Source organism: Zootermopsis nevadensis, unplaced genomic scaffold (assembly GCF_977971745.1).
Source record: "Zootermopsis nevadensis isolate Lab colony 2312 unplaced genomic scaffold, Znev_1.0 Znev_ptg000061l, whole genome shotgun sequence".
NCBI lineage: Eukaryota > Metazoa > Arthropoda > Insecta > Blattodea > Termopsidae > Zootermopsis > Zootermopsis nevadensis.
The window spans coordinates 21,430,233-21,454,867 of NW_028259192.1; the positions used below are offsets into that span (position 1 = coordinate 21,430,233).

General features: G+C 37.8%; 2 protein-coding genes across 7 annotated transcripts in view; one reads left to right on the top strand and one right to left on the bottom strand.

Moving 5' to 3' along the window:
* Window positions 1-24,635, bottom strand: part of sp3 (phosphatidylinositide phosphatase spermathreecae) — a 25,533-nt gene continuing 898 nt past the window's right edge. Inside the window, exons 2-18 of one of the 6 annotated variants that reach the window (XM_022064841.2) lie at window positions 20,159-20,273; window positions 19,629-20,014; window positions 18,396-18,653; window positions 18,166-18,285; window positions 17,057-17,282; window positions 16,340-16,532; window positions 15,948-16,113; window positions 14,872-15,033; window positions 14,537-14,607; window positions 13,541-13,762; window positions 12,023-12,081; window positions 11,035-11,203; window positions 10,081-10,152; window positions 8,503-8,759; window positions 7,112-7,443; window positions 5,894-6,152; window positions 1-4,164 (exon numbers count right to left, since the gene is read on the bottom strand). In XM_022064841.2, the coding sequence (XP_021920533.2) occupies window positions 4,160-4,164; window positions 5,894-6,152; window positions 7,112-7,443; window positions 8,503-8,759; window positions 10,081-10,152; window positions 11,035-11,203; window positions 12,023-12,081; window positions 13,541-13,762; window positions 14,537-14,607; window positions 14,872-15,033; window positions 15,948-16,113; window positions 16,340-16,532; window positions 17,057-17,282; window positions 18,166-18,285; window positions 18,396-18,653; window positions 19,629-20,014; window positions 20,159-20,273 (3,072 nt within the window). In that variant the 3' untranslated portion in view covers window positions 1-4,159. Of the gene's footprint in view, window positions 6,153-7,111; window positions 7,444-8,502; window positions 8,760-10,080; window positions 10,153-11,034; window positions 11,204-12,022; window positions 12,082-13,540; window positions 13,763-14,536; window positions 14,608-14,871; window positions 15,034-15,947; window positions 16,114-16,339; window positions 16,533-17,056; window positions 17,283-18,165; window positions 18,286-18,395; window positions 18,654-19,628; window positions 20,015-20,158; window positions 20,293-24,635 lie in introns of all 6 variants that reach the window. The other 5 variants (XM_087340141.1, XM_087340142.1, XM_022064837.2 and 2 more) reach the window with 5 other exon arrangements.
* The window catches only part of LOC110830215 (UV-stimulated scaffold protein A), a 9,152-nt gene continuing 5,000 nt past the window's right edge, over window positions 20,484-24,635 (top strand). The window contains exons 1-8 of the mRNA XM_087340144.1: window positions 20,484-20,760; window positions 20,843-20,953; window positions 21,534-21,753; window positions 21,917-22,037; window positions 22,481-22,909; window positions 23,173-23,308; window positions 23,584-23,866; window positions 24,315-24,628. Coding sequence (XP_087196270.1) covers window positions 20,639-20,760; window positions 20,843-20,953; window positions 21,534-21,753; window positions 21,917-22,037; window positions 22,481-22,909; window positions 23,173-23,308; window positions 23,584-23,866; window positions 24,315-24,628 — 1,736 coding nt within the window. The 5' untranslated portion in view covers window positions 20,484-20,638. The remainder of the gene's footprint in view (window positions 20,761-20,842; window positions 20,954-21,533; window positions 21,754-21,916; window positions 22,038-22,480; window positions 22,910-23,172; window positions 23,309-23,583; window positions 23,867-24,314; window positions 24,629-24,635) is intronic.

Below are 24,635 nucleotides of genomic sequence, written 5' to 3' on the forward strand. Positions count from 1 at the left end.
TAAAGTACCTTTCAAAACTTCACATATTATACTTAAAACAACTTAACAGTGACAACTTGTTAAGTAACACTTACATAAACTTATCACACGTAACGCTGAAGAGAGAATTAACGCCATCTGAAAGAAATCTAACATACGAAGAATACGTACGATCCAATTCCTTAAAGCCACCAAACACGGCATTAAACAATTCAAAGTACATTAATAAAAATATAAATAATTAACAGATCTATAAAAATAACAAAATATTTACAGACTAGAATATTTGAATTATTTATTTCTGAAGGCTTGCAAAAAAAAAAAATCTCTATCAAATTACGATATCTAAAAACAAAATGTCGTATAAGAAAATTGTGTCTTTTATTTACAAATAATTCATATGCAAATTTTATGTACGTATAACAACAAGCTCATGAAAATAAAAATGAGCAAAATTGTGAACAGGAAAGTAAAGATTCATCTGAACATCATGACTGAAGAAAATCACGTCAGAATATTAGGTTCGTGGCAATAATTCAAATCGATTAATTCCAGAACGTGAGTCAGACGTATCACATGACGTCAATCTGCTGAGATCTGTTAGCCTAAACCTCATCAGCTGAAATGAAATATTTAAGTCCTGGCTGGGCAAATGCCAGAGAAGTTGGAATGAACGGTACAAAAAATATTATTAAAACGGATCTTAGACGACGACGGTACGAACAGGTGGAACGGATTTAACCGGCTCATAACAGGTTCAAAGGTGAACCTACGTAAACATGATCATAAACTTTAGGTTTCCTTAAAATCAAAAAAAATTCTCTACCAGAACAGCAACTATCAGCTTTTCAATTAAGCTCTTTGCGTTATTAAGTCAGCAGTTTTGAAGACAGTAATATTTTGAAATCATCGAACACGACCGTCTTCCGCGTTGTTGGCCACGTAATCTGGCGGAAGTTTACGAAGTTTTAAGAGGCACTTGCTGCCTCCACCATCAACACGATGACGCAGCGAGCGCCTCTTAAACTTCCGCCAACACTAATGAAAATTACCAACACAGAACTCGCAAATTTGTGCAATACGGGAATCAAATGCGTGAGTGTTTTAACGAAATGACGAGAAATACTTTCCTGAATTCTGAATCTGAGGACAGAACATTAAAAATTAATTTACGATATTAGAATATAATTCACGAAAAAAAAAATTGTTGAAATGAATTTTGGTATACTGCTTCTGCAAACTTGAAAAGCTGCTTTCCTCCCTAACTAATTTTAACGAGTACTTGAAAAACTTCCAGTTGCTCAGCTACTCAAGAAACTTCCTCCATTTGATGAATTCAAAACGTTCATCAAAGGAGTGAACCACCGAATTCAATCCTGAGCCACAAAATAAATTCCGTAACCTACTAAACTATTTATTTTAACAAAATTTTAATATCATTCCACCACGCACACCTAGATTCTTTCATCCACGAACTCATCCTACACTCTCGAACTTCCAACGTAATCAATAATAATACTGCACGTAGAATGTGGTTTGATGATACAACGAATACAATTACAAAAACTTAAATTTAAATATATATTTTCTTAATGCAGGTAATGATTGATTTGTAAACACCATTCAACAAAATTCTTTCGGTACTCGAACGATAAAAAAATATTAAATTATAATTAAATTCTAGCAGTAGGTACCAATCAATTAACATAATTTTCAAAATTCTGTTGGTAAATGAAATTTAAAATACTGATATAATTTTTAATATACGAGTACCTTACGTACTTTATTACCCGATATAAATTACGTTACATAAATATTTCAAGCGATTCTGTAATTTAATGACAGCAAAAGTTTAAAGCACGATACTACTTAATATCAATCTGGTACTAAACAAATATGATTAATCGTATTATTACGTACGAGTATATAAACAGATATTACATTTATATTATTGCCGCCACTAATAAGCATACAGAAAATATTATCTTTTTTTTTTATTTTTAAAATTTGCGTGAGATTTCTTGGTCCTTTACATTGCTGAGAGATGAAACAATCATAAATAATATGAATATTATAATATTATTAAAACGTTTCATTGTATCTGTGCAGTTACAGGGAAGGGAAGTGTCATTTTTTTATATTAATTTTCTAACAATTATTATTATTATTGTTATTATTATTCATGTACTAAATTTGTTTAGAACATTTGCTTTGATAATATCTGCGAGTTTCCACAGACAATAGAACCTAATTGAGCCGAGTACACGCACGCGCGCAAGCACACATATATACACGCGCATGCGCACATATATACACGCGCATGCGCACATATATATACACGCGCATGCGCACCTAATTACTACGCTATTCAAACATCGCCTTGGCATAAACTAATTCCTGCCACACTGGCAATAGCTACTTTAATTAACCACGTGGACTGTTAGAAGCACGAGTGTCATCAACCTCACGGACAGATGACAGCACACTCACCTTGTAAAGAAACTCCGCCTTACATGGAACCCTAAGGCTAAATACCACGTTCACAAGCGCCCATGCAACCTCACCCTGTACATCCATTTTAATATTATCCTCTCATCTACACCTAGCATTTGTGAGTGGTCTCTTCCCTTCAGACTTTCTATTACTTTTCATACACAGATGATCCTGTGGGTTGTTGCACTGTCAACATTTCAGATGAACACACTGCTTCCATCATCAGGGCTGAATGACTGATTTGGTGTTCATGAGTAACTTCATTATAAAGTCACTTACGTCGCACGACAAAATTACAACAACAAAAAAATAATAGAACGTGTTTGTTTCTTTACCTTCTATCGTATACAAAGTGAAAAGTTCAAATTCCAACTAAATTCCGCTAAAGATAAAAATTGATCCATCGACCCGTATGAAACAAAAAAAGAAAAATACTGGAGGAGGATACGAGATACAAAATTTATTTAAGACAATGAATAATTAATTAGAGTTGGACAACTGATTCAACCAGCTGAAAAAAAAAATTCTGGTAATTCGCGACGACCAGCGCGCTTACATACATTCATACTTCTACACTCTACAGTCCACTGCAAACTCAAACAGCGAAATATTACGTCGGTTTACGCTCCCTAATGCGACGCTAACATGACCTACGCTGCATAAATTACTAACTTGTTTAATATATCGTGCATAGACTGTACGTGTTCTATAAAGTACTGGCACTGCCAAAACCGAGACATTCGATGGATATCTTCGCAGGTACATGAACAACGAAGTCATCCCAGTCACTGACGCACGTCGCATCCCACATCAACTAACGCAGCAGACAAATTAAAACTCTATACAGATTTACCTGCGTACATTCATAGAACATAAATATATCATTAAATTAAGCGGTGTTTCTTTGCGAAAATAATAGCACCAAATACTTAGTGGTTCCTTATTAATGTTATCATTTTTACTGTTGTGGTGGTGAGGTGAGACTACGTCTCGACCGTCTCGATGGAACTGCAGCCACTAAAGCAAGTCTGGCTCGATGGAACCCGAGCCGAGCCGGACTCGTACGTGGATGGGCCGCTTAATGGTCCAATTGTCTATCCCACAGATGAAGCATGAATTAAAAATGAACGACTTGTATAAAAATCTGTCCCAGTGTGACATCGGCCATGACAAAACCCTGTGGATCGACCCGGGAAACCACGACGAGAAGCCGGCAAATATCCACGTGGCACTGCCTAGCGTTCTCTTCATTCACGGACTTTTCTGTTGTTAAGTTGGTACGATGCAACCCAAGTTTAAAAAAAAATACGTAGTCTTACTTAAGAAATTTTTATAGAGCCCAAAAATTTTAATGATAATTTTATTCTTAAAACCGCTTACTCGCAAGAAAACTGTTTTGCAATTCAAAAATAACTGAACCCTGAGCAACGTACAAAATACAAAGTATAAGTCGTCAAGTGCGTTTGTAACTCGGGGACTTCCCGTACTTTCGTTACCTTCTGGGGTCTTACCCCGCCAAGGCTACATTTTTACAGTGCGATATTACGTTGTTTTACCAACAGTTCGGCGTTAATTAAGATATATATTAAACGCAAGGACTTGTTACGAATACCCGCAATCCTATAAAACTAATTACTTTTATCATCAGCTGAGCAAGCTTCGAGGTGCTATTCACCAACAGCAACGTTCATCCTAAAAAAAAAAAAAGCAAAAATTTCTCACACTTTTGAACGTACTATACAGAACGCGCTACACAACTACATTTTTTGTGCTATTTTTAACTCTGTATATCTGGCTCACATGCTGATTATACAGTGACTGAAGCATTATAATTGACTATTGCGACACATTTAATTTTATATTATGTACGACTCTTCTATATCCCGGGCGCCACTACGTATCGAGGACTCCTCCCCCTACCCACACCAAAAACACAGATCTCTATGCCTCATAAATCACATTCATAAGACGACTCTGACGCAGCGTCAAGAAAAATATTCATTCTTCTTCTTCTATGGCTCTCCGGACCGTATTCGATCCGTGGCCTCCTCGATTCTCCTCTCCTATTCGGTCCTATCCTCCGCTGTCTTAGCGGGGGATAGGACCGAACGGACACTTACACCCCAAGTAAATTTCAAGCTCATGAATCAACATTAATATTTCCATCGTATTACAAGTACGTTACCTCCGCGTAAAATACGACAAGTACTTTCACTAAATTTGTGCAGGCCGAGATGACTAACGTTACAACTGTAATCAGACTATGACTTAAACCTTTCGCAAAATATTATCCCATAAATTTTTATCCGATACTCAAGCTACTCTGGAGAGCTACGACATTTCAAAGTCACTACCGATTCTTGACGTCCCGTCTTTAATCTACAAGTCTACGTTACTGTGATCGCCATATCATTAAGCTAAGGTCCTTAATTTCTGATTTCTACATCTGGTGATAACCTCTCCTTACAGTAACCTCCATTCTACAGAGCAATAAGCCTCGTTCCGCAGTTTTTCCACTTCTCTTGAAGTTTCCTGTGTTCCTCTATCTGATGTTCCGTTACGTGTCTTCCCGTGCTGACGTAACTGCCGGCTTTCAGTTTTCTAGGATCTAAATTTGCACCAAGGTTCTGCATCCCTTTAGCAAATTTTGAGAATGGCGACAGGACCAGATCTTTGGTCGCGGCGGCCGGACTCGTGATGACATTCGTAATTCCGCTACGGATCGTTTTAATCGCGCTCTCGCTCTGTGACGAGGTTATGTTCAAGCTGACGTCGTGCACGGATGACGACCTCTGACCTTCGACGAGCTGCCCTGATTGGCCGGTTAGGGCGCTCTTTGAGGACGGATCCGCATTCTTCTCGCCTTGATCTTTCGTATTTTTGTCTTCTTTACCCCTGCCTCCCTGCCTTCTGTCCACCTCATCCGAGGATAGGGACAACTTACGAGCAAGCTGAAGCGTATTCGGGGGAGTCAATTTCGCTTTCAGTTCGGTTTGTTGCGATTTGGAGCCCGATTCATTTGGCTCTCCTTCTGACTGTACCTGCTTCATACGGGAATCTTCTGGAACGAAAGGCTTTTTATCAGCTCTTAAAGCCGCTATTATAGCAGATCTTTCATCTTGAGCAGCTGTTGTATTTTCAATAGTAATTTCGGGTGTTGTTGAACCACCTCTGTGGGGGCTTGGGGTTAGAGAAGATTTTCTAGACGTCGTAAGACCAGCAGATGAGAAAGGCGGAACAAGACTAGAAATATCGAGACTTAAATCTGTGCGGGAATGAGTAAGAACATGACCATGGATAGAAACATTCTGAACTACTCGAGAAAGAGAAACGTTATCTATTAGAGGTGCCGCGGATGGCTGGAAACGGAGAAATGGATCCAGCATTCTGTGGGTATCAAGGTAGGAATGGTTTACATTACCTCTAACCTTCGTACTCATGATAATTCCAACATCGGGTAGGAACAAATCGGTGAACTTCCCTTCTGCAAAGAGATCGGTTCTTGTTTGACACAGAGGATCCTGTTGTTGAGACAAGAACGATGTCTGATGATGCCGAACGTATTCAAAAGGAGCTACCTCTTCTTCTTCATCACTGGAATGCTTTGAAACTGAAAATGTAGAGTTTGCATCTTGTGGCGCATTATCTGGAACTCCGACAGTGAAAATTGGTCCTTGTTTCTGAAACAAGTACGTCATTCCAACATATAGGTCCAAGAAGTAATTACAGAAATGTTTACTGCCCTCCTTTGAAAATCTTATGATTCTGAACATTTTTTAGTCATTCACTGTGACCATAAAATACAGTGTGTCCACAAAGTCCCTTCGGGGTTTTGAAAAGTTGTGGCGCGCAAACAAATTGAGCTTGCCACATGCGGTTTGCGGCAGATTACAGTGAAACTCTGGAATTTTTTACTAACCTCAGTAGACCTCGATGTGGGTTCCCTTGGTAGCACGGAGAACGTCCAGACGATATTCGAGCTCTTGCCGCGTTCTGTGGAGCACGTCCGCTGGAATAGCCGAGATCGCGTTCCCGATACGGGTCTTCAGGTCATCAAGTCCGTTAACTGGTGTTCGGAACACATCTCTCTTGACATAACCCCACAGGAAAGAATCCAGTGGTGTTATGTCTGGTGAACGTGGAGGCCAAGGCATTGGACCGCCTCTGCCGATCCATCTTCCTGGAAATGTCCTGTCTAGTTACGCCCGTACCTGCAGACCCCCAATGAGGTGGAGCACCATCTTCCAGAGTTTCACTTTAATCTGCCGCAAACCGCATGTGGCTAGCTCAATTTGTTTGCGCGCCACAATTATTCAAAACCCCGAAGGGATTTTGTGGACACACTGTACATTAAGTATAGACCACAACTGACTAAAATACATATAACTGGAACGCTGGTATTCTGTTAATGACTTACTGACAATTAAATCAATTAGCATAAATGTAGCAGACATGGAGAAAACCAATGCATACAAAATGTTGGTAAGAATAACTCAAAGAAAGAGGCCTTTTGGGACAATTAGGTAAAGACGTAAAATAAATTAATTTACAAATAAAGGCTTGGGTTCAATGGAAAGCTTTTGAAGTGACAGTGATGAACCATATCAAAAGGTAATCTTCTGAATAGTAACGTGTTTACCTTGCCCTTCTCGTCATCTGCAGCCTGTTTTGACTTCTTCGTGTTGAAACTGTGTCCAAGCTTGTTCAGTTTATTAAACTGCTGAGTCACGTTATTCAAGGCCTTCGTACCAACGTTCTTGAGCGACGACAGCTGGGTCTCGGACACGTTGCGAGTCATGTGGGGCAGACGGGTCACATCCAAGTAACTTCCTGGTCCCAGCAAACTGCTACTGTCCGAAGTTAACAACTTGCTCTTCCGCTTGTCCAACTTATTCTGTCTGAATGTTACAGGTGGAAGGTGGGCTATTTCAATTGCAACTATAAATGCTTCACATATTGCTTTCAAGGACTCTGTAAAAGAAAATAACATTTACTTTATTACAGGCAAACAGGGATTTAAATCCCTGTAGCGTGGGGCTGCCGACTGGATTTTAACTTCCGGATTAAGAGTTTAACAGCGTGGTAGTGCAATGCATGAAAGATAAAGGTCACTGTCGTACTTAAGGTTACACACGTATTTCATTAAACTTTCAATAAGAATGCACAAAAATATATTTGTAAATTAAATTTTGGATGAACACAGAACACTTATACCTAAATTCTATGGTATTATGACGTGTCACATGCTGCTACCTTTGGTTACTCAGGGAACTATTGGGATTACCACATGAATTAAAACTGTTAAACACTATATCATAACAAGTGTTTAATTAAACCTAACATGTTTCATCTAATTCTTTGACTTCCTTGGGTATTTTTCTTTATTACGTTATGTAAAAAACATGCTAAGCTACATAAAATAATTTCTGCGTGAAGTCGTATTTGACGGTTTGTATTCGCTTAGTAACAACTGCGTGTAATAAACAGTCATGAAATAAACAAAATTCAGTGAAATGAATTTAAAATTGTATATTCTATAAATTTTCTGATTATAAAATACTAGACACTGGGAACGACCCGTTCTTCAAGTGCCTGAGCACTGAGGGTCCCAACTTTTTCGTTGGCTCGATCTGTAGACGTTCGGTAGGACTCCTTGGACGAGGGATCGGCCCGTCGCAGGGCCTCTACCTGTACACGGGACAGCACGACACAGAAAAACGCGGACAAACAACCATGGCTTGAATGGGATTCGAACCTACAGTCACAGCAGCACGCGGCCCACGCCTCAGACCGCGCGGCCACTGCGGACCCCCGATTATAAAATAAAAATATCAAAGTCTGCAATCAAAATTTATTTTAAATGCAGTCAGCTAAATAGTTCTGTATATAGCCATAAACCTGTATAAAATGTAAAAGCCAAAACAAGATTAAGCTTGGGATATATAACTCATATATGACCTCCCCATAGCACATTTAGTTCACTCATATTTTGCAAAGAGAAATAAGCAAACATCTGATAACTATCCGTACCGATCATCTCCTCGTGTGTCTTGATTCCGACAGCCATGTTGTTGAAGAACCTCAGGTTTGTGGATCTGAATACATGAAAATAACCAGGAACAGATGCCACTCTATAATTCAGCCTGATGCAGTGGTTCCCCGTCTTTGACGTCTGCTTGAACAGTGATACCGGGCCACCGTGCTCCAGAAATCCAAATTCAATCAATGTCAGATCCTGTAGCAGGATGCGCTGGTATTTTGTGACTCTATCCAACTGATCATCATACCTACAAGTATACAGGGTGAGTCAGAAGTATGTTTACAAACTTCGTGTGCGTGTTCTAGGATCAAAAATAAGAAAAAAATTTCCTATGAACGTGGCGTTGCAAATGTTTCATTTTCGAAATAATAGCCAAAAATAAGTTTCAATGAACTACTTTATGTCAAATTGAATCCAGCTTCCAGCAAAGATCTTCAATTAACGTTTGGGCAGGAATTGTTGGCGACATGCTTATTGGTCCACACATGCTTCCATCGCGTCTAAGAGGACCTTCATATCGGCGATTCTTAAAAAGACACTTGCCACGTCTCTTTGAAGATGTACCACTGAATACAAGAAGACAAACGTGGTTTATGCACGACACAGCCCCAGCACACTTCTCCCATCGCGTCAGAGATCATCTCAATGAACAGTTCCCTCACCGATGGATTGGGTGTGGTGGCCCAGTAGTGTGGTCACCGGACCTGATTCCATTGGACGTTTATCTGTGGGGTCACTTGAAGTCCGTTGTTTATGCAACACCCATAAACAATGGTGACGACCTATGGGAACGTGTGCAGAATGCATGCCACATGATTCGAGGAAAACCTGCTGTGTACATCTTGCTTGTGCATGTGTGGGGGATGGAGGAACAACCTCTGAGCATCTGTTATAAATAAACATCCCTGTCCTCATACTTGGAAATAAAGGCATACACTAAAAATTATTTTTGGCTATTATTTCGAAAATGAAACATTTGCGACCCCACGTTCACTGGAACATTTTTTTCTTATTTTTGATCCTGGAACATGCACACAAAGTTTGTAAACAAACTTCTGACTCACCCTGTATATAAATAACTTACAAACTTATCACACATACAAAAACATACCCCTATGGTCAGAGGGTGGGTACAATCTTCCACTGCATACAAAGATAACTGTCAAGTTAGGATTTTTCCTGACTGCAGCATGAAGCGTCTTATTGACCTCCAAAAGGTACAAATAAAAAGTACTGGTAAAAACCATGTTTTTTTTACACTCAAAAAGGACAAACAGTGAAGAGTATGATTTTGTGTAAAATGTAGTGACTTAACCTCTCACAAAATCTAGGCTAACACACACTATTTAGCATATTCAGTGCCTTTTTGTGGTGGTAAACACCAGTACGCAGTACTAGCATCTTTTCTTCAAAACATAAGAGGCAATAAGAATAAACTAAGACTGTCAAACATAACTTGAAAGTATTGCTGCCTTTTATCTACAAAAAGCACTGAATACATTAATATAAATTCTGAGAAACTGCAGACTTGACTCTGTTTGGCCCTTATAACTTTTCACGCAACTTACTCTGCAACATAATACGAATCTCTCGTAAGGATCAATATTGTGTCAATTTCTGTCTCTGTTGGATCACCAGATCTGAAACACAAAACACACATTCCTTGACACCTTCATCAAGAACCAAATCATACAGATCTGCATACGTGATCTATGGCCTGCAATAATTCTTCTTATTCTTCTATGGCTCTCCGGTCCGTGTTCGGTCTATGGCCTCCTCAATTCTCCTCTTCCATTCGGTCCGTCTGTCCGAGGCTTTGATCGAGGTTTCGAAACATCTTCCTTTTTACAGTGCAAGGTTGTTAGCCTTGCGACCAACCCCCAACCAGGAGGACCAGGGTACCTATCTTAGTCTGACCTCTCCCCTTCGACCAGTCTGGCTAGGGAGGCCCTACCAGTAGCTCTTGGGGTCACTGAGTTCACATGTTACTAAATTCTACAAGCTTTACTGCTCACACAACAGACTGCCTGGAATATCAATTCACATTTTAATTTGGCACACAAATAAACAAAATAGATATTATGTATAATATGTCAACCTGCCAACTGTTTTAATAAACAGATTAAAAATCACAAAGCCTGCCTGCTTCTAAATTTAGACGTACATGTACAATTAAATGAACACAGTACATAATACTATAAAACTGAATGGATATTTATTCTCTGCAACTTTGTCTCTATGGTATATTTTACGTGTTCCGCGCTTGGTTCAATTTGTTATTGTGCTGGATTTTTATCTTGAATTGTATGAACTAATTATTTCATTCCCATTTGATTCAAAACAGTTTTTACCAGTTTAGAAAGTCTCAACATTTAAGAGTAAATAATTTATCATATCTCTACATTAAATATGAGAGGATGATATTGAAATGTATTTTAAGAAAATGCATCCTTATATTATGAAATGGGTTGCACTAGCAAAACGGTATTGAACCTTTTAGTTCTAACAGAGTTAACACGTACACAGGGTCTGCATCAATGAGTCCCCACGCTCCCAGAATGATGTCCGTGTCACTAATCAACATCTTTTTACAATCTTCAATGAGTAATTTCACGTGCTCTGCGGTGGCCGCAACATCCACTTCATCATCGGCCTTCTCTTGGCTGAACACATCCTCCGACACAGGATTACCTACAACAGACATCACATTTAGGCATTATACAAGGTTTATTAACCTGGTGACATGACCAGCACAGGTTGTTAGCTGCCGACTTTCCACCACAAAGGCCGAGGTTCACTCCCAGTAAAGTCTATGCTGGATTTGTGGAGGACAATGTGGCACTGGGGCGTGTATCTCTCAGAGTTCTTCAGTTTTCCCCTGTCAATACCATTCCATCCCCCACTTAATGGTACCTGCACCTTGTCGTGGTGGTGGGACTTGAGTACCTCAGTGACCCCAAGAGCTACTGGTAGGGCCTCCCTAGCCAGATTGGTCGAGGGGGAGAGGTCAGACTAAGACAGGTACCCTGGTCCTCCAGGTTGGGGGTTGGTTGCAAGGCTAACAACCTTGCGCCGTAAAAAGGAAGATGTTTCGAAACATCGATCAAAGCCTGGGACAGACTGACCTAACAGAGGACCGAATGGAAGAGGAGAATTGAGGAGGCCATGGACCGAAAACGGACCGGAGAGCCATAAAAGAAGAAGAATACCATTCCATCACTGCCCATTCATGCACTCTGACATAGCAACATTAAAATCCTTTCCTCATAGCACAAGGACGTGGCATAATATCAGTCACTCTTTTACTGCTTTCACATGTTGATGCAAAATTCCAACAGGCATGGAAGAAATTGTGAGAAAATACAGTTACAAAGTCTGAGTAAAGCAATTACCAAACCAAAGGTTAAAACATTACGGCTCGTAGCAGGAGAGCTTTGTTTGTTTTTAAACTATAAGCACAAAATCTGAATAAACAAATTCTCTTCACCTTTATGACCTAGTAACACTCACCTAGCATCATATCAATTGTGGCTTGTCTGTATGTGTCCTTGAAGCGACTGAGGTAATACCTGCATAATAAAACAAAAATATACACCCGTTAGTTTAATGAAGCAAAAAATGTACAGAAGCAAGAACAGAGAAGAACCCTCATGTCCTACTGTATAGTGTTCAACGTTTCAAAAACTACCGATATGTAAAAGGTAATTATTTGTTCCTATTAGTTTTAAAGTAAATAATAGGAAATATTTACCGTAGTCATAAATTTATACAAGGCATATTTTGGTAATGTGCTGTAGAAACATGGTCTGGCAGTAGTCAGAGATGTTTTAATGTGTAATAACTAATAATTTCACTTTTTCATAATAGAAATGTTAAAACTCCTCAGATAATTTACAGAAGTTACAAATAACTGGTCTGCACCTGGCAGAGCAATTAGGTGGCATTTAGGAAAGTGAAAGAAAACACTGAATATAACAAACTATCCCAGTCTTTAATCCCAAAATCATAAAAATATGGGGCCACTCCACAGCAAAGGCAGTTACATGACAGCCTCTTACTGCTGGGGCTCAGGTTCAAATCCAGAGCATTACATGTGGGATTTGTGATGAATAAACTGGCAAACGGGCAATTTCTCTCCAGGCACATTGACTTTAACCTTAGAACCTTCACTCCATAACTGATCCACAGTCATTTTTGTTGCCTCAAAGTTGTGAGACAGACCAAAATACTTGGTTCTCACCTCTGATCAGGCACTGGGCTAGATTCACACCTTAAATCTAAAAATATGACTCAGCTGTATTAAACTACCAATTTATCCGTATCTACGGCCACTTCAACCACTATTTGAAGTACAATAATACGACCAAGAAAAAAATATTAAATAAACAAGCTGAATACATTAATACAATTTATGGGGGCTGTAATCTTTTAAAATATTAGACTCCAATTTGCCTTACTTGTGCCAGAAAATTTATTGCACGAAAAACTTTGCTCATTTTCAGCGTTCAAACATATTGTTACATAAGCAGCCAACCCACTCATTCACTAGTTCCCTGTTGCAAGGTCTTCAAAGTAGCAAGGATGAGCAGTCAAGAGTTATTTTATTATTCAGCAAATTTCTGTTAGTACGTAAACCAACGACTCCACATTTACCACATAAGTCTGCCATGAGACCCAATCCCAAACCAGTTCAATAAAATCTAACAACCCATTTTCAATAAACACTTTAATATTATCCTTACAATTATGCCTTGGTTTCTGAAGAGGCCTTTTTCATTACATTCTTTAAATCAAAATTGTTATGCATTTCCTGTTTCCCTGTATGCAAAGTCCTGTTCCAATCTTCTTAATTTAATTGTCCTAACACAACCAATCCATGCTCTCTCACACGGCAACGTCCTCAGGCTGACTTTGCAGGAATAAACTGAGTTTCCAATCACTGCCTATTATTACTTATATAACTACAACAGAAAAAAATGTCATATTTATGCAAGGTAACAGGAAGTGGGAGTCATGGCAGACACACACCTTGTCATGTGATACAATGCGTTGATGAACTTCATCTCAAGACCAAATTCTATGTCTGACATGTACATAGGCAGAGATGATGGTACCAGAGCCTGCACTATAGAAGCTGCAGTTTGTAACTCACTGGTGCAGTTCTTGAGATCCTCATCATCGACGGTTTGACCCTGCATTATGTCGATACCAGCTTGGCGATAAGAGTCAACAAAGTGACCCAAGTAATATCTGATACATAAATAACATCTCTGGCTAGCAAGTATTTTCAAATTTAAGTACTTTCTTCAAAAATTATATATATATTTCAAGACCTTTGTTTGTTTTTGTTGTTTGTTTTATGTATAAAAATTTATATAAAATTCATCATGAGAAATGATAGAGCACATGACATCTTATAACAGAGTATCTCTAATAACTGTATGAATTAAAAAGGTAAAAAGTTATAAGGTCAAAACTGTTCCTAGGTTCTTGCAAAGTCTGACTTTGTCAGAGAATCCATCTCCATCTGCAAGGTACCAGGTCACTCTGCCTCGGAGATTGAGACAGTCAAATTCAATGAAATGTCAGCAAAACACAAGACAGCAGAATCGAAACATCAAACATAAAAAATTGTAAGTCATTTTTGTGTTAAATGTAAATTCTTTTCAGGTTCACTGACAACGACAAACTGTTTTGTAAACCATAAATCCAATGTCACCTAATTATGTAATTAAATACAAATATTATAACAAATGCAGTTACCTGATAAGTTTGCTGATAAAGACAAGTGGATGGAACAATTGAGAATTTTAATATAATTCAACTAAATAAAACTTCAAATCTACTAAAATAATAAATAATCTTTACACCACATTCTCAAAGTACTTTACACCTAAATAAATTAATAAAATGCACCGACTGACCTGCAACCAAGGGAATGCAGTTCCACAATGAAATCATAAATTCAAGATAATCTGAAAATTTTTAGGATGTTTAGGCATGGAGTGGTTTTTCATAACTTACCTGTTGGCGGAGTTCATTCCATCTTTCATCAATCCTGTAAATTTTCTCTCTCCAGTCCGCGTGTAATCACCCTAAAAACAATCGGTTATAACAAATTCAGCCAACAAGGTGAAGATATAAACTATTACAATTTACTCGTCAAATTACGCAATTGTCCTGTTACTTTCTCCCTCTTGGCTCCAATTATTCTCCTCAGGGCCCAGTTTTTTCTGTAATATGAGAGATCTGAAGGACCTAATGGATTTAATTAAAGCTCTTAAAAATCAATTGTAAATACGATTAAAATTTGATCCCTCAAAGTAAGTTTTGCAAATAAATAACTTTTCATTACATACCTTGAGAGCATTGGTCCCTGCATACTGCTTACTGATGATATCACCATTGTTTGCCCAAAGTAGTTGGAAAGTGTTGCGAATGCTGGTAGGAATATTTCCTTCTGGCGGAATCAAACCAAGTTTTGAGAATTGAATTTCCATCACAGCCTTTGCTATTGCAGTCTGAAATAGAGAGTAAATACAAATCATCTTCATACAACTTTAATGTTATTTTATTATTTAGTGTTCTGTCTGACGACAGGTCCATATGAACAGGATCCTTCCATCCTTTTCTCGGACTGGGACCTGTTCATATACGTTCTTGGCAGATGATCCAGAAGTGGTTTGCCATTGCCTTCTTCTGTGTGTGAATGGAGTAATTGTTGGGATGCCACGGAGGAAAACTCCGTGTTGCCTAGACCACGGCCTTGCCCAACACAAGTTATAAATTCGGGCACCGCCGGGAATCGAACCCGAGACCCCAGGATTACAAGGCCAGCGTTCTAACCGCTAGACCACCGTAACAAACTTTAATGTACAACAAAATAAAATAGAAATTCATCCAGACCTTAATCACCTACCACAATAATCAGTCAAATTTTATTTTCAAAACAATGTTTTTAGACCCTTTTCACAATTCATGCAAATAAATGAAAAAGAGTGTATGTCTGCACGTCCAAACATTAATTAATGTTACGATCATAAACAATTTCTGAAATCCTGGGCAACGTCTGTATAACTAACTTGGCTTCAAGCTTTATCTCGCAAACACGTCTTCTTCTTGAAGCATTTTCCGTTACTTATTTTTAATTCGCTACTGTTACCATGTGACCGGCAGCTAGGTGGGTTAAAAATTTCTAACTTCCAATGGCGCACATCAGAGAGATATTTATGGCAGAAAATCTGAAATCTTTCGGCAACATTTTCAAGTACTCCTTGATTGAAGACTTTTTTTTTTCAACAGTCTGCCCTCCACCACTGCCAAAATTACAATACCGAGCTGCAAGATTGTGCTTTGTGCTGGTATTCGTCACAAACTCAAAAATCACAATGCAAATGCTGGATATGCATTGAAGACAGAGTATTCGAAAACGCACCTGCACGACATTTGTTCGGTCAAGACAATCGATACAGTTGACCCTAAAGATGCCTTTCTGACTGCATATCTGGCCTTCACTGTCCGTCCAACAGTAGTTCATATCCCGGATGACATCCACAAGACTGGCAATCAGCACCGACACATTTTCAAAATGCATACCTCGGCTGGAAAAAAGAAAAATGACTTTCGACGTCTGCATCTACATATACGCACTTCCATAAAGAGATTAACTACCAATATGAAATTTGTCAACTTAAAAATTCATGTGTGTACGCTTCCCACATTAACTGCAATATGGAAACCATTATTTAATATTAAGGAAATTAAATGAAGCAAAAGATAAAAAAATTTAACCAAGCATCAACTTGGCTAATTTACATTTCCACTTACCAGTATTCGTGGAAATCAAAGGTAGCATACGTTAAGTCTAGGCTGTTATATGCGAGGATATGGTTGGTGTAGGCATCCCAGATTATCTTCTCTTTTCCGGCTTGATCCACTAGATTCACAATGCATACTGGTCCATAAATGGCTATTTCCTCTGCAAAGTGTTTTTCAAAAGCCATCTGTGTCTCCGTTTCCCCTTAAAAAAAATTACAGTAGAACAGTCGTTCCAAAATGTAGTTGCGGTTCTTTCCTTTTACAAAGGAAATGACTTCTAAAACATCGTCGTTAATTTTACCTTAAGGGCTGTGATGCCGTGCAGTCTTGCAGGTGGTCACCAACATTCAGATAAACACCTCCCCTCCACCTTTTACCTTGAAGATGAAGGTTAAATGAACCACCTAAATGTTGATAACCACCTACAAGACTACATAGCGTATAAGCCCAGAAAACAACAACAGGCAGGTATTTTTTTTTTGTAACAAGGGACTTAATATAATGAAGGACTGTTGAACCTAAATCCAACCACAAAGTTCGAGGGCCATCCCTTGTCAGCTGTCCATGATTGCTTAATCAATTTAATAAATAATTTTCAGCTATCCACCATATCTTATGGTAATCTCCTCCAGCTGACAAATTTAGTATGGGTGTGAAATAACTTTAAAGTATGCAGAACGACAGTCGACAGGCAGAAAATTTTATCGAACGGATAAATCGCCTTACCTTTATCGATACGAGGAGGAGGTCTGTACTTATAACCCGGCTGGGACCAAAACACTGGAACAGAACCTCGAACTTGCACAAAAGACACTTGGTGGTGGTGATGAGACACTATCTGCTCGGTCTCAACATAGTTGGCACATTTTCCATCTTCATCAACCCCACGTCGCTTGTAACGAGTACCGGCTCTGAAACGGCTGCGACGGGAGATGAGACTCAGAGTAAACGTCTGTAATAAGGGATTACAAAAGAATAAAAAAAGTTACTTGATTAGGCAGATGCAGAATGGTTAAAAATGTTACATTACTTCACATTTACAAACTTTCAATTACAGACCATTACTGACTAAAATTATTTTATGAGTCAAAAAGCATCACTTTCAGTAAATATGATGGTAACGTATCTCATATTTAAAAGAGCTGCCATATCTCAAGATAATAAACAAAAGTCTACTTATGATAAATCTAAAATGTTCCATAACAAATTGTAACATAATATTCATTATTTATTTAGTGTTCTGTCTGCCGACAGGTCCATATGAACAGGATCCTTCCATCCTTTTCTCGGACTGGGACCTCTTCATATACGTTCTTGGCAGATGATCCAGAAGTTGTTTGCCATTGCCTTCTTCTGTGTGTGAGTGGAGTAATTGTTGGGATGCCACGGAGAAACCGGGGAAGCCCCCGGAGGAAAACTCCGTGATGCCTAGACCACGGCCTTGCCCAACACAAGTTATAAATTTGAGCACCACCGGGAATTGAACCCGGAACCCCAGGCTTACAAGGCTAGTGTTCTGACCACTAGACCACCGTGGCGTACAGAATACCCAGAACCATTTAGCAGTTGACAATTAATTAGCTAATTAAGAAATGTTTTATGGAACCTGTTCGTATAATGATCACAAAAGCTCGCCGATCAACCCCGACGTGATCCAGTTCAGTACCTAAATGTAAAATCCATTAAATAATATTCTTCAATTTCTACACAGGACTCAAAAGTGATCTTTATGCATAACTTTCAGAAAAATGTTGTAGCTATTTATTGTTTCTTCCACACTTGCACAAACACAAATAATAAAATTCTCTCTCTCACACAACCACACTTTTGTTTACCTCGTATCTGGGTTCTAAGGCTTCATTGACCGCTGGATCAAATCCTATTTCTACCTTGCAATGTTCAATTTGTACAAAACCTTGAATAATTGGCACTATCCAAGGGTCTGCCAGAGGAGACTGGAAAGAAAACATAAATGAACCTTTTATTTAATTACAAAAACAATATAACTAGCAAAGTATTATTATATAAAAACAGCTTAATCAATAAACTTATACAAAAAAATTACATTCAATGATATTATATCCTGCAGCATGTGTTTGTTCCAGAAAAATCTGTCATCCACAGTTCTCCAGAGTCCTCTGTTCTTTAGAAATTCTTTATTCTTTTCTCTCAGATTACACTGTCGCTGAAGAGAGTTTGTAAGGTCACCATCTAAAGAGTAATAGAAAGAGTCCGTTTCTGTGAAAATTCGTTGCAGCTCTTCCAGTATTCGGCGTTCAAATTTTTCACGTTCTTTGCTATCTCGTCGTTTTCCTAATTTCACCTGAAACATTTTCATTGACATTTTTAGAACCAATATCAAATGTATTCTGTATTTTGCGTAACATTGTACTCAGATACAACCCATTATACTAAAGAGTACGAAAAGCATCAAAGTATAACGCAGAGTATAAAAGTTTTACATTTCTTTCTGCTATAAATGTTCAGCATGACAGAACAGCCATCAGCTACCTCCATAAATTTAAAAAAATAAAATAATAAAATAAATAATCACACAGATTTACGATCAAGTATCATTCCGATCTTCAAAATCTTGCTCTCATTGCATTCATTTGTGGTGGGCAACATAGAAAAATTTCAAACTCATATATCCACTAAGTACAAGACACAGATATAACCTTCATGTACAAGAGACGAAACTCATTAAATATCCAAAGTAGTTTACTAATGGAATTAAGCTATTCAATAATTTTCACCCCACTACAAGAAGTCTGAATCACCATATAAATAAGTTTAAGCCAGCACTAAAAGAGTATCCCCTGTCTCACTCCTACTCTATAGAAGAATTAACCTCAACCAAAAATTGTTGCCATTTATAGATGGTGGTAAGGGTTTCTTATGCAATTATTTTTGCAGTAATACTGTAGTTGACTGTAAATTACTGTCATAACTATGTAATCTGTATTCATATTAAAGACTACTATTGTATTCATGCTATGACTTTTTCTGCATCCTTGGTTTAGGCCTATGAAGGATCTAGGGAATGTTAATAAAATAAATTATATTCTATTGTACACAAAAACGAGCCGATCTGCCTAGTGAAATAAAGAATGCATACCAGTCATGTAAAACAGATAACAAACCTGAACAAGCCAAGTCCAGAATGCCTGAAACATTCTAGGAATAACTACAAACTAAATCAGGATATCAAATTACACAATAAAATATGTTTGAAGATAAAAGTTAAGTGTGCCTAACACCTTGTATCTGTTGAGTACTGCTTACACAGAAAGTTTACCTGAGACGTTGCTAATGCTGCTGCTTGCTGAGTAGTATTTTTTATTGTGTTAGTAGCTGACTTAATGGTACCCCAAGTCTTAGCAAATGCAGCCTTTTGGTGTATATCAAAAATACCACCACCGGAGGTCCCTGCCTTTTTATTGTTCTGATGTTTTCTGCATGGTTTAAGACCCAAGTCTGTAGAATCTCCTGCTGGTCCAAGTTGCAGAAATGTAACCGATTTTATCTTATAAACAGTTTTACCGCCTGGTAAGTCTCCAACTGAGGCACTTTCCTTTATGAGCATCAAACGGCAGTCTACAACGGACTGCAGTTCAATTTTACCAACAATACCACACAAGACACCTAGACATTCTGGATCAACAGCTGATGCCAAGTCCCAAGCTAAAAAAATCAGAAAAACATCAACACATTCGAAAAATATTAAAAATTTAACACGAGATTGCTTTTTCTGCGTCAACTGTTAGTATCAGATTTGTCATGCAATGATACATATAAATAGTGGGAGTGGTTCAAACCTGATGTTACCTGGTTTAGCTTCAAATTCACCCGTTGTCCGATCCAACCACAAACCATATTCACCGTTTACAAATATGTAATACTGATCTGTTCGGAATAACTCCATTTTTGGGATATTCTTTCCCTGAAATGACATAATGACTCTGAAAACCAACACAGAAACACGAAAACGTCAATCAATCTACCGCCATTTTGTTTGTCTGTGGGGTGTGAATGAAATCTTTGTCAATATCACGGATCACATATGACAATATATTCAGCTCTAATCCATGCTATATTCCACTCGAAACAAAATACAGTTGTAGCGTACGTGAACTCGGCCACAAAAATGTTAGTAATGTTAGTTCGAATATGGCTACTGAATTCAATATCAGCTGATTGCAAATTCCGCAATCCAAATATTGCACAACATTGTACATATTAACTCCTCCCACAAAGAAAAAAGTAATTGAAATGATCTGGACTCTAGTAATGGAGCTGTAGTCCAATATGCTTTCACCACTAGACACCAATCTCTGCAAGCAATTAGGAAAGCATGTGGAAACTCTTACACACACTGGGCAGAAAATATTGGACAAAAATACACTGAAGAAGTTAAAGAATATTTGCAAGTATGCATGGCTTTATTGTTTCATGGTCATCATACCTATTGTCTCAGTATTAATTAGTAATTACCATTTTTTTCTTTTGCAGGATATCTGATGGCTATGTGGAACATGTTTACCATTTACTTATTTATCAACTTGAGAAAGCACATGCTGAGATACGATTCAGTGCATTTCAAGTTTGCAACGAGCTCTTTAGGTAAAGCAAAGTGTGTTCTAGTTGTAGGTTACTGTTCAATGTGTCTTGTCATATCAGAGGTAACACATACTGTTAAAGTGAGAGTTGAGGTTTTGACAGTAGTACAAGTTGATTCACATATGTTACTTCCCTTACACTGCTTAACCAGATTTCTCCCTTGCATAGGTGATATTTAATGAGCATTGCTAGGTCATGAAAGGAAAAATTCTTCCAGCTGAATATTCTATACTTTTGGCTGCAGAATTGTCATACTTGCAGTTTCTGTACATATAATCAATCCTGCTACAAAAAAGTTAAAATCATAGTAGAAGGATATGGAATGAAGATTGGATATAAAAAGGCTAGTGTAACCATTCATTATACTGCATAACATCATATGTTTGCGGGTACTAGACACTAACTGTAATTAACGAAGATATTTATTACTGAGTGGCATTTGGTGACGTCATGTTAATTCGATAAAAGGTATGTTGGTGATGAAGAGAGATGGCTGTATCAAATACATACTTCTTGCAAGTTATGTTATTCTTTATACCCCACAGTTCTGATTTAACTAGCAGATGAAATTAATGTATTTCAGGAAGTCGCACTGTTTTCGAGAGCTGCTGGTTTCTAACATGCAGCACGTGATGGAATTGACATGTGAAACTTCCTCTGATCGACCACTTCCTCTGCCTAGATCTGTTGCTCTAAGTCTTAAATATATGGCACTGCAGTGCATAAAAGAGTGGAATACGGAGTATGGCGATGGATATAAGAAACTACAGCTTGGGTATAATTTCCTTAAACACTGCAAGAAGGTATCGTAGTTCAGAACAATGTGTACATGGTCTTTCACTTCTTCATTGCTTCGATTTACAGCTTCTGTGAGAAAACCTGACCACAGTTCATGTTTATACTACTGTTTAAACGTCAGCATTTAATTACTTATAATGGTAAAGATGTTACCATTAATTGTTCCAGGTGGATTTTAATGCATTACAAATTGAAAATTCAATGGAACAAATGAGGCAGCAGGAGCACGAAAGAAGACAAAATCTGATAAATCAGGAAAAGCTGAAAAAAGTAACAGCAGAAATAAATGGTTTGTGTTCTATTTCTTAGTGCACATGTATGAAGTAATTAAATGTAAGCATGTCCCACAAAAAGTACAGCCAGAAAATCATGACTTTTGCAGTCAAAATCTTCTAGGTCCAAAAACCTATTTAGGGTAAAATAGGACTTGAAGTTTTACACAACCCAAATACCAAGAGTGAGATGAAATGCCTGTATTAACAGCAAGAGGTAAAATAATGTTAATACAAGCCCACTGTCCTGAGCCAGTTCAGTCCATTTCACATTGCCAATTCTTTTTAGTTATTTGAAGTCCATTTTCCTTGGGACTTTTTTTTCTACTTTGAGTAAAAACTGTTCCACAAACATACAGAACATGTACGTAACTGTCAGATAATGGACATTAGTACTGTGTGCACAGAAAAATCTGAAAATCATAAGTTAATGGCTCTACATTTTTCCTTTGTTGATTAGATATGCTACCTGAAATAACAAACACACTTACAGCAATTGAGAACTGCATTTGTCTGCTCTTTCCAACACCCGAAGATTTCTTTATTCAAGACAGAAATGAAGATGAAATTGTATCCACAAGCTCTGATAAAAAACTTGGCCCCACAAAATGTCTTATTACAAAAGAAACTGAAGATGTTAAGAACAATGAAGAATATGGTTTGGATCAGAAAGACAGATTAAATATGAATGATAGAAAACTTGAACAGAATAGAAATACTGTAAATAAAGGAACTGATATGCCATCCACAAGTAGACCACGAGATGATAATACGGAGGAAGAAAATTCAGACTTCGGAAGTGAGACATCAGAGTCTGAGGAAGACATTGATTTTCGAGAACATGGAATGCTTAACTCAAAATACAGCATTGAAGTGAATGTAAATACAGGTATTTTCCACTAAATTTAATATAATTGTATTTATAAATAAATCTGATAACTGGTATCTTTTAAATTCACTGAGAATTTCTTCCTCACATCTGACAAAGTGAGAACTTTGTGAATGTAGAAAATGACAGGGCTCCACTGTAGCTTGGATTCATTTACCTCGCCAAATGGGTACAGGCCAAGAAGACACGGCCAGAGACGGTAGTAACAAACATAGGAACTGGTTATATTTTTTGGACATAAAGTGTTTTGTTTCTTGTTACAGATTCTGCATCAATTAAGGAGACAGCTGATAATGCTGCTATCTTTGAAAATGCACAAGATTTGTGTACACTTATCACCAACAGATTTATACCAACTGTTAAAAAGTGGATACAAGTTATCACCAAAGCATCAGGCAGGTGTACAGACTTAAGTTTATGTAATTCTATTTAACAGAGTATTCACCAGATATTTGTTGTTGGCAGTCATCTTTATCTTTGGACCCACCGCCGTGAAAACCTCGTATCATACTGGTCCAAGATTTCTTTTCTGATAGTTATTAGTTTACGTTTTGCAAGAACTCAAAGTATATGATGGCATTTACATATCAGTACTTTCATCAAACTTTACTTAATTTTGATAAACGCTCTGTTTCAAAACAGTCATTTTGTTGATTTTGTACGTTTTCAGGAAGCTCAGATGAGCTGAAGAGGATTTTAGATCTAAAGAATTCACTTGAAAAAGCAACGAAGAAGTACGCGGAATTAAGACATCACATTGTAGCCAATGATGCAAGCAGTTCATCTGATTCAGATTTTGAAGAAGTTGAAGAGAAACATGGTTATGAGAAAACAGTAAATGAAAATGCTCCATTACCTGGTCCGTCGACAGGGACGGTGTTTGGGACAAAGAAATTTGACAAAAAAGCAAGAAACCAATCCAATTGGATTATATGGTCAGAGGAAAACAGTGAAATGGTAGTACTTTGCTTTCTTATATTAGTAATACAAGGCATGTTACTTTTCATATAAAAAATATTTTCGTAAGGACATAATTAAGTGAAGTCCTAAACATGTAATAGAAAGATCACAGTTTAACTAATACAGTAAAGTCCTTTATGAGAAACTGATAATACTTCAGATGGTCAGTAAATTCCCTACCTTTGATGGAACTTGACGGTGCACTACTGTGTTCTGCTAGAACCTATCTTAAGCCACATGAATCCAGTCTGTAGCATATATATCTTTTAAGATCAATTTTAATATCTATGCCTTGGTCTCAAAAGTAGTCTCTTTTCTCCAGATATTGACTAAAATATATGCATTTCTAATCTTCTCCATGCATTCTACACCTCAATAATACTTCTGAACAATACAAAATATTAAGCTCCTCCTTATTTATTTATTTATTTACTCATGTAAACAGGATCCCACATCAGCTCAATCAACTTTGTCTGTCTTAAAATCAGCAAATCCAGCAATGGCAAAGCCTCCAAAAAAAGTAACTACTGACAGTATAGTAGCATCCCATTCCAAAAATGAGACAGCAACAAGAGAGTCTGCGCAGAATGTAAACGCTAATAGAAACGAACCAGTGCCTTCAACATCAAAAGATAATACAGAGTCCACCTCAGAAGAAGGCCGGAAAGCAAAGTTATTAGCTGTAGCTCCAAAACTTCCATATGATATTGATCTATATCACTGGGAGGATGAAAAAATTCAAGCTCCTACGATGGTTGCGTAAGTA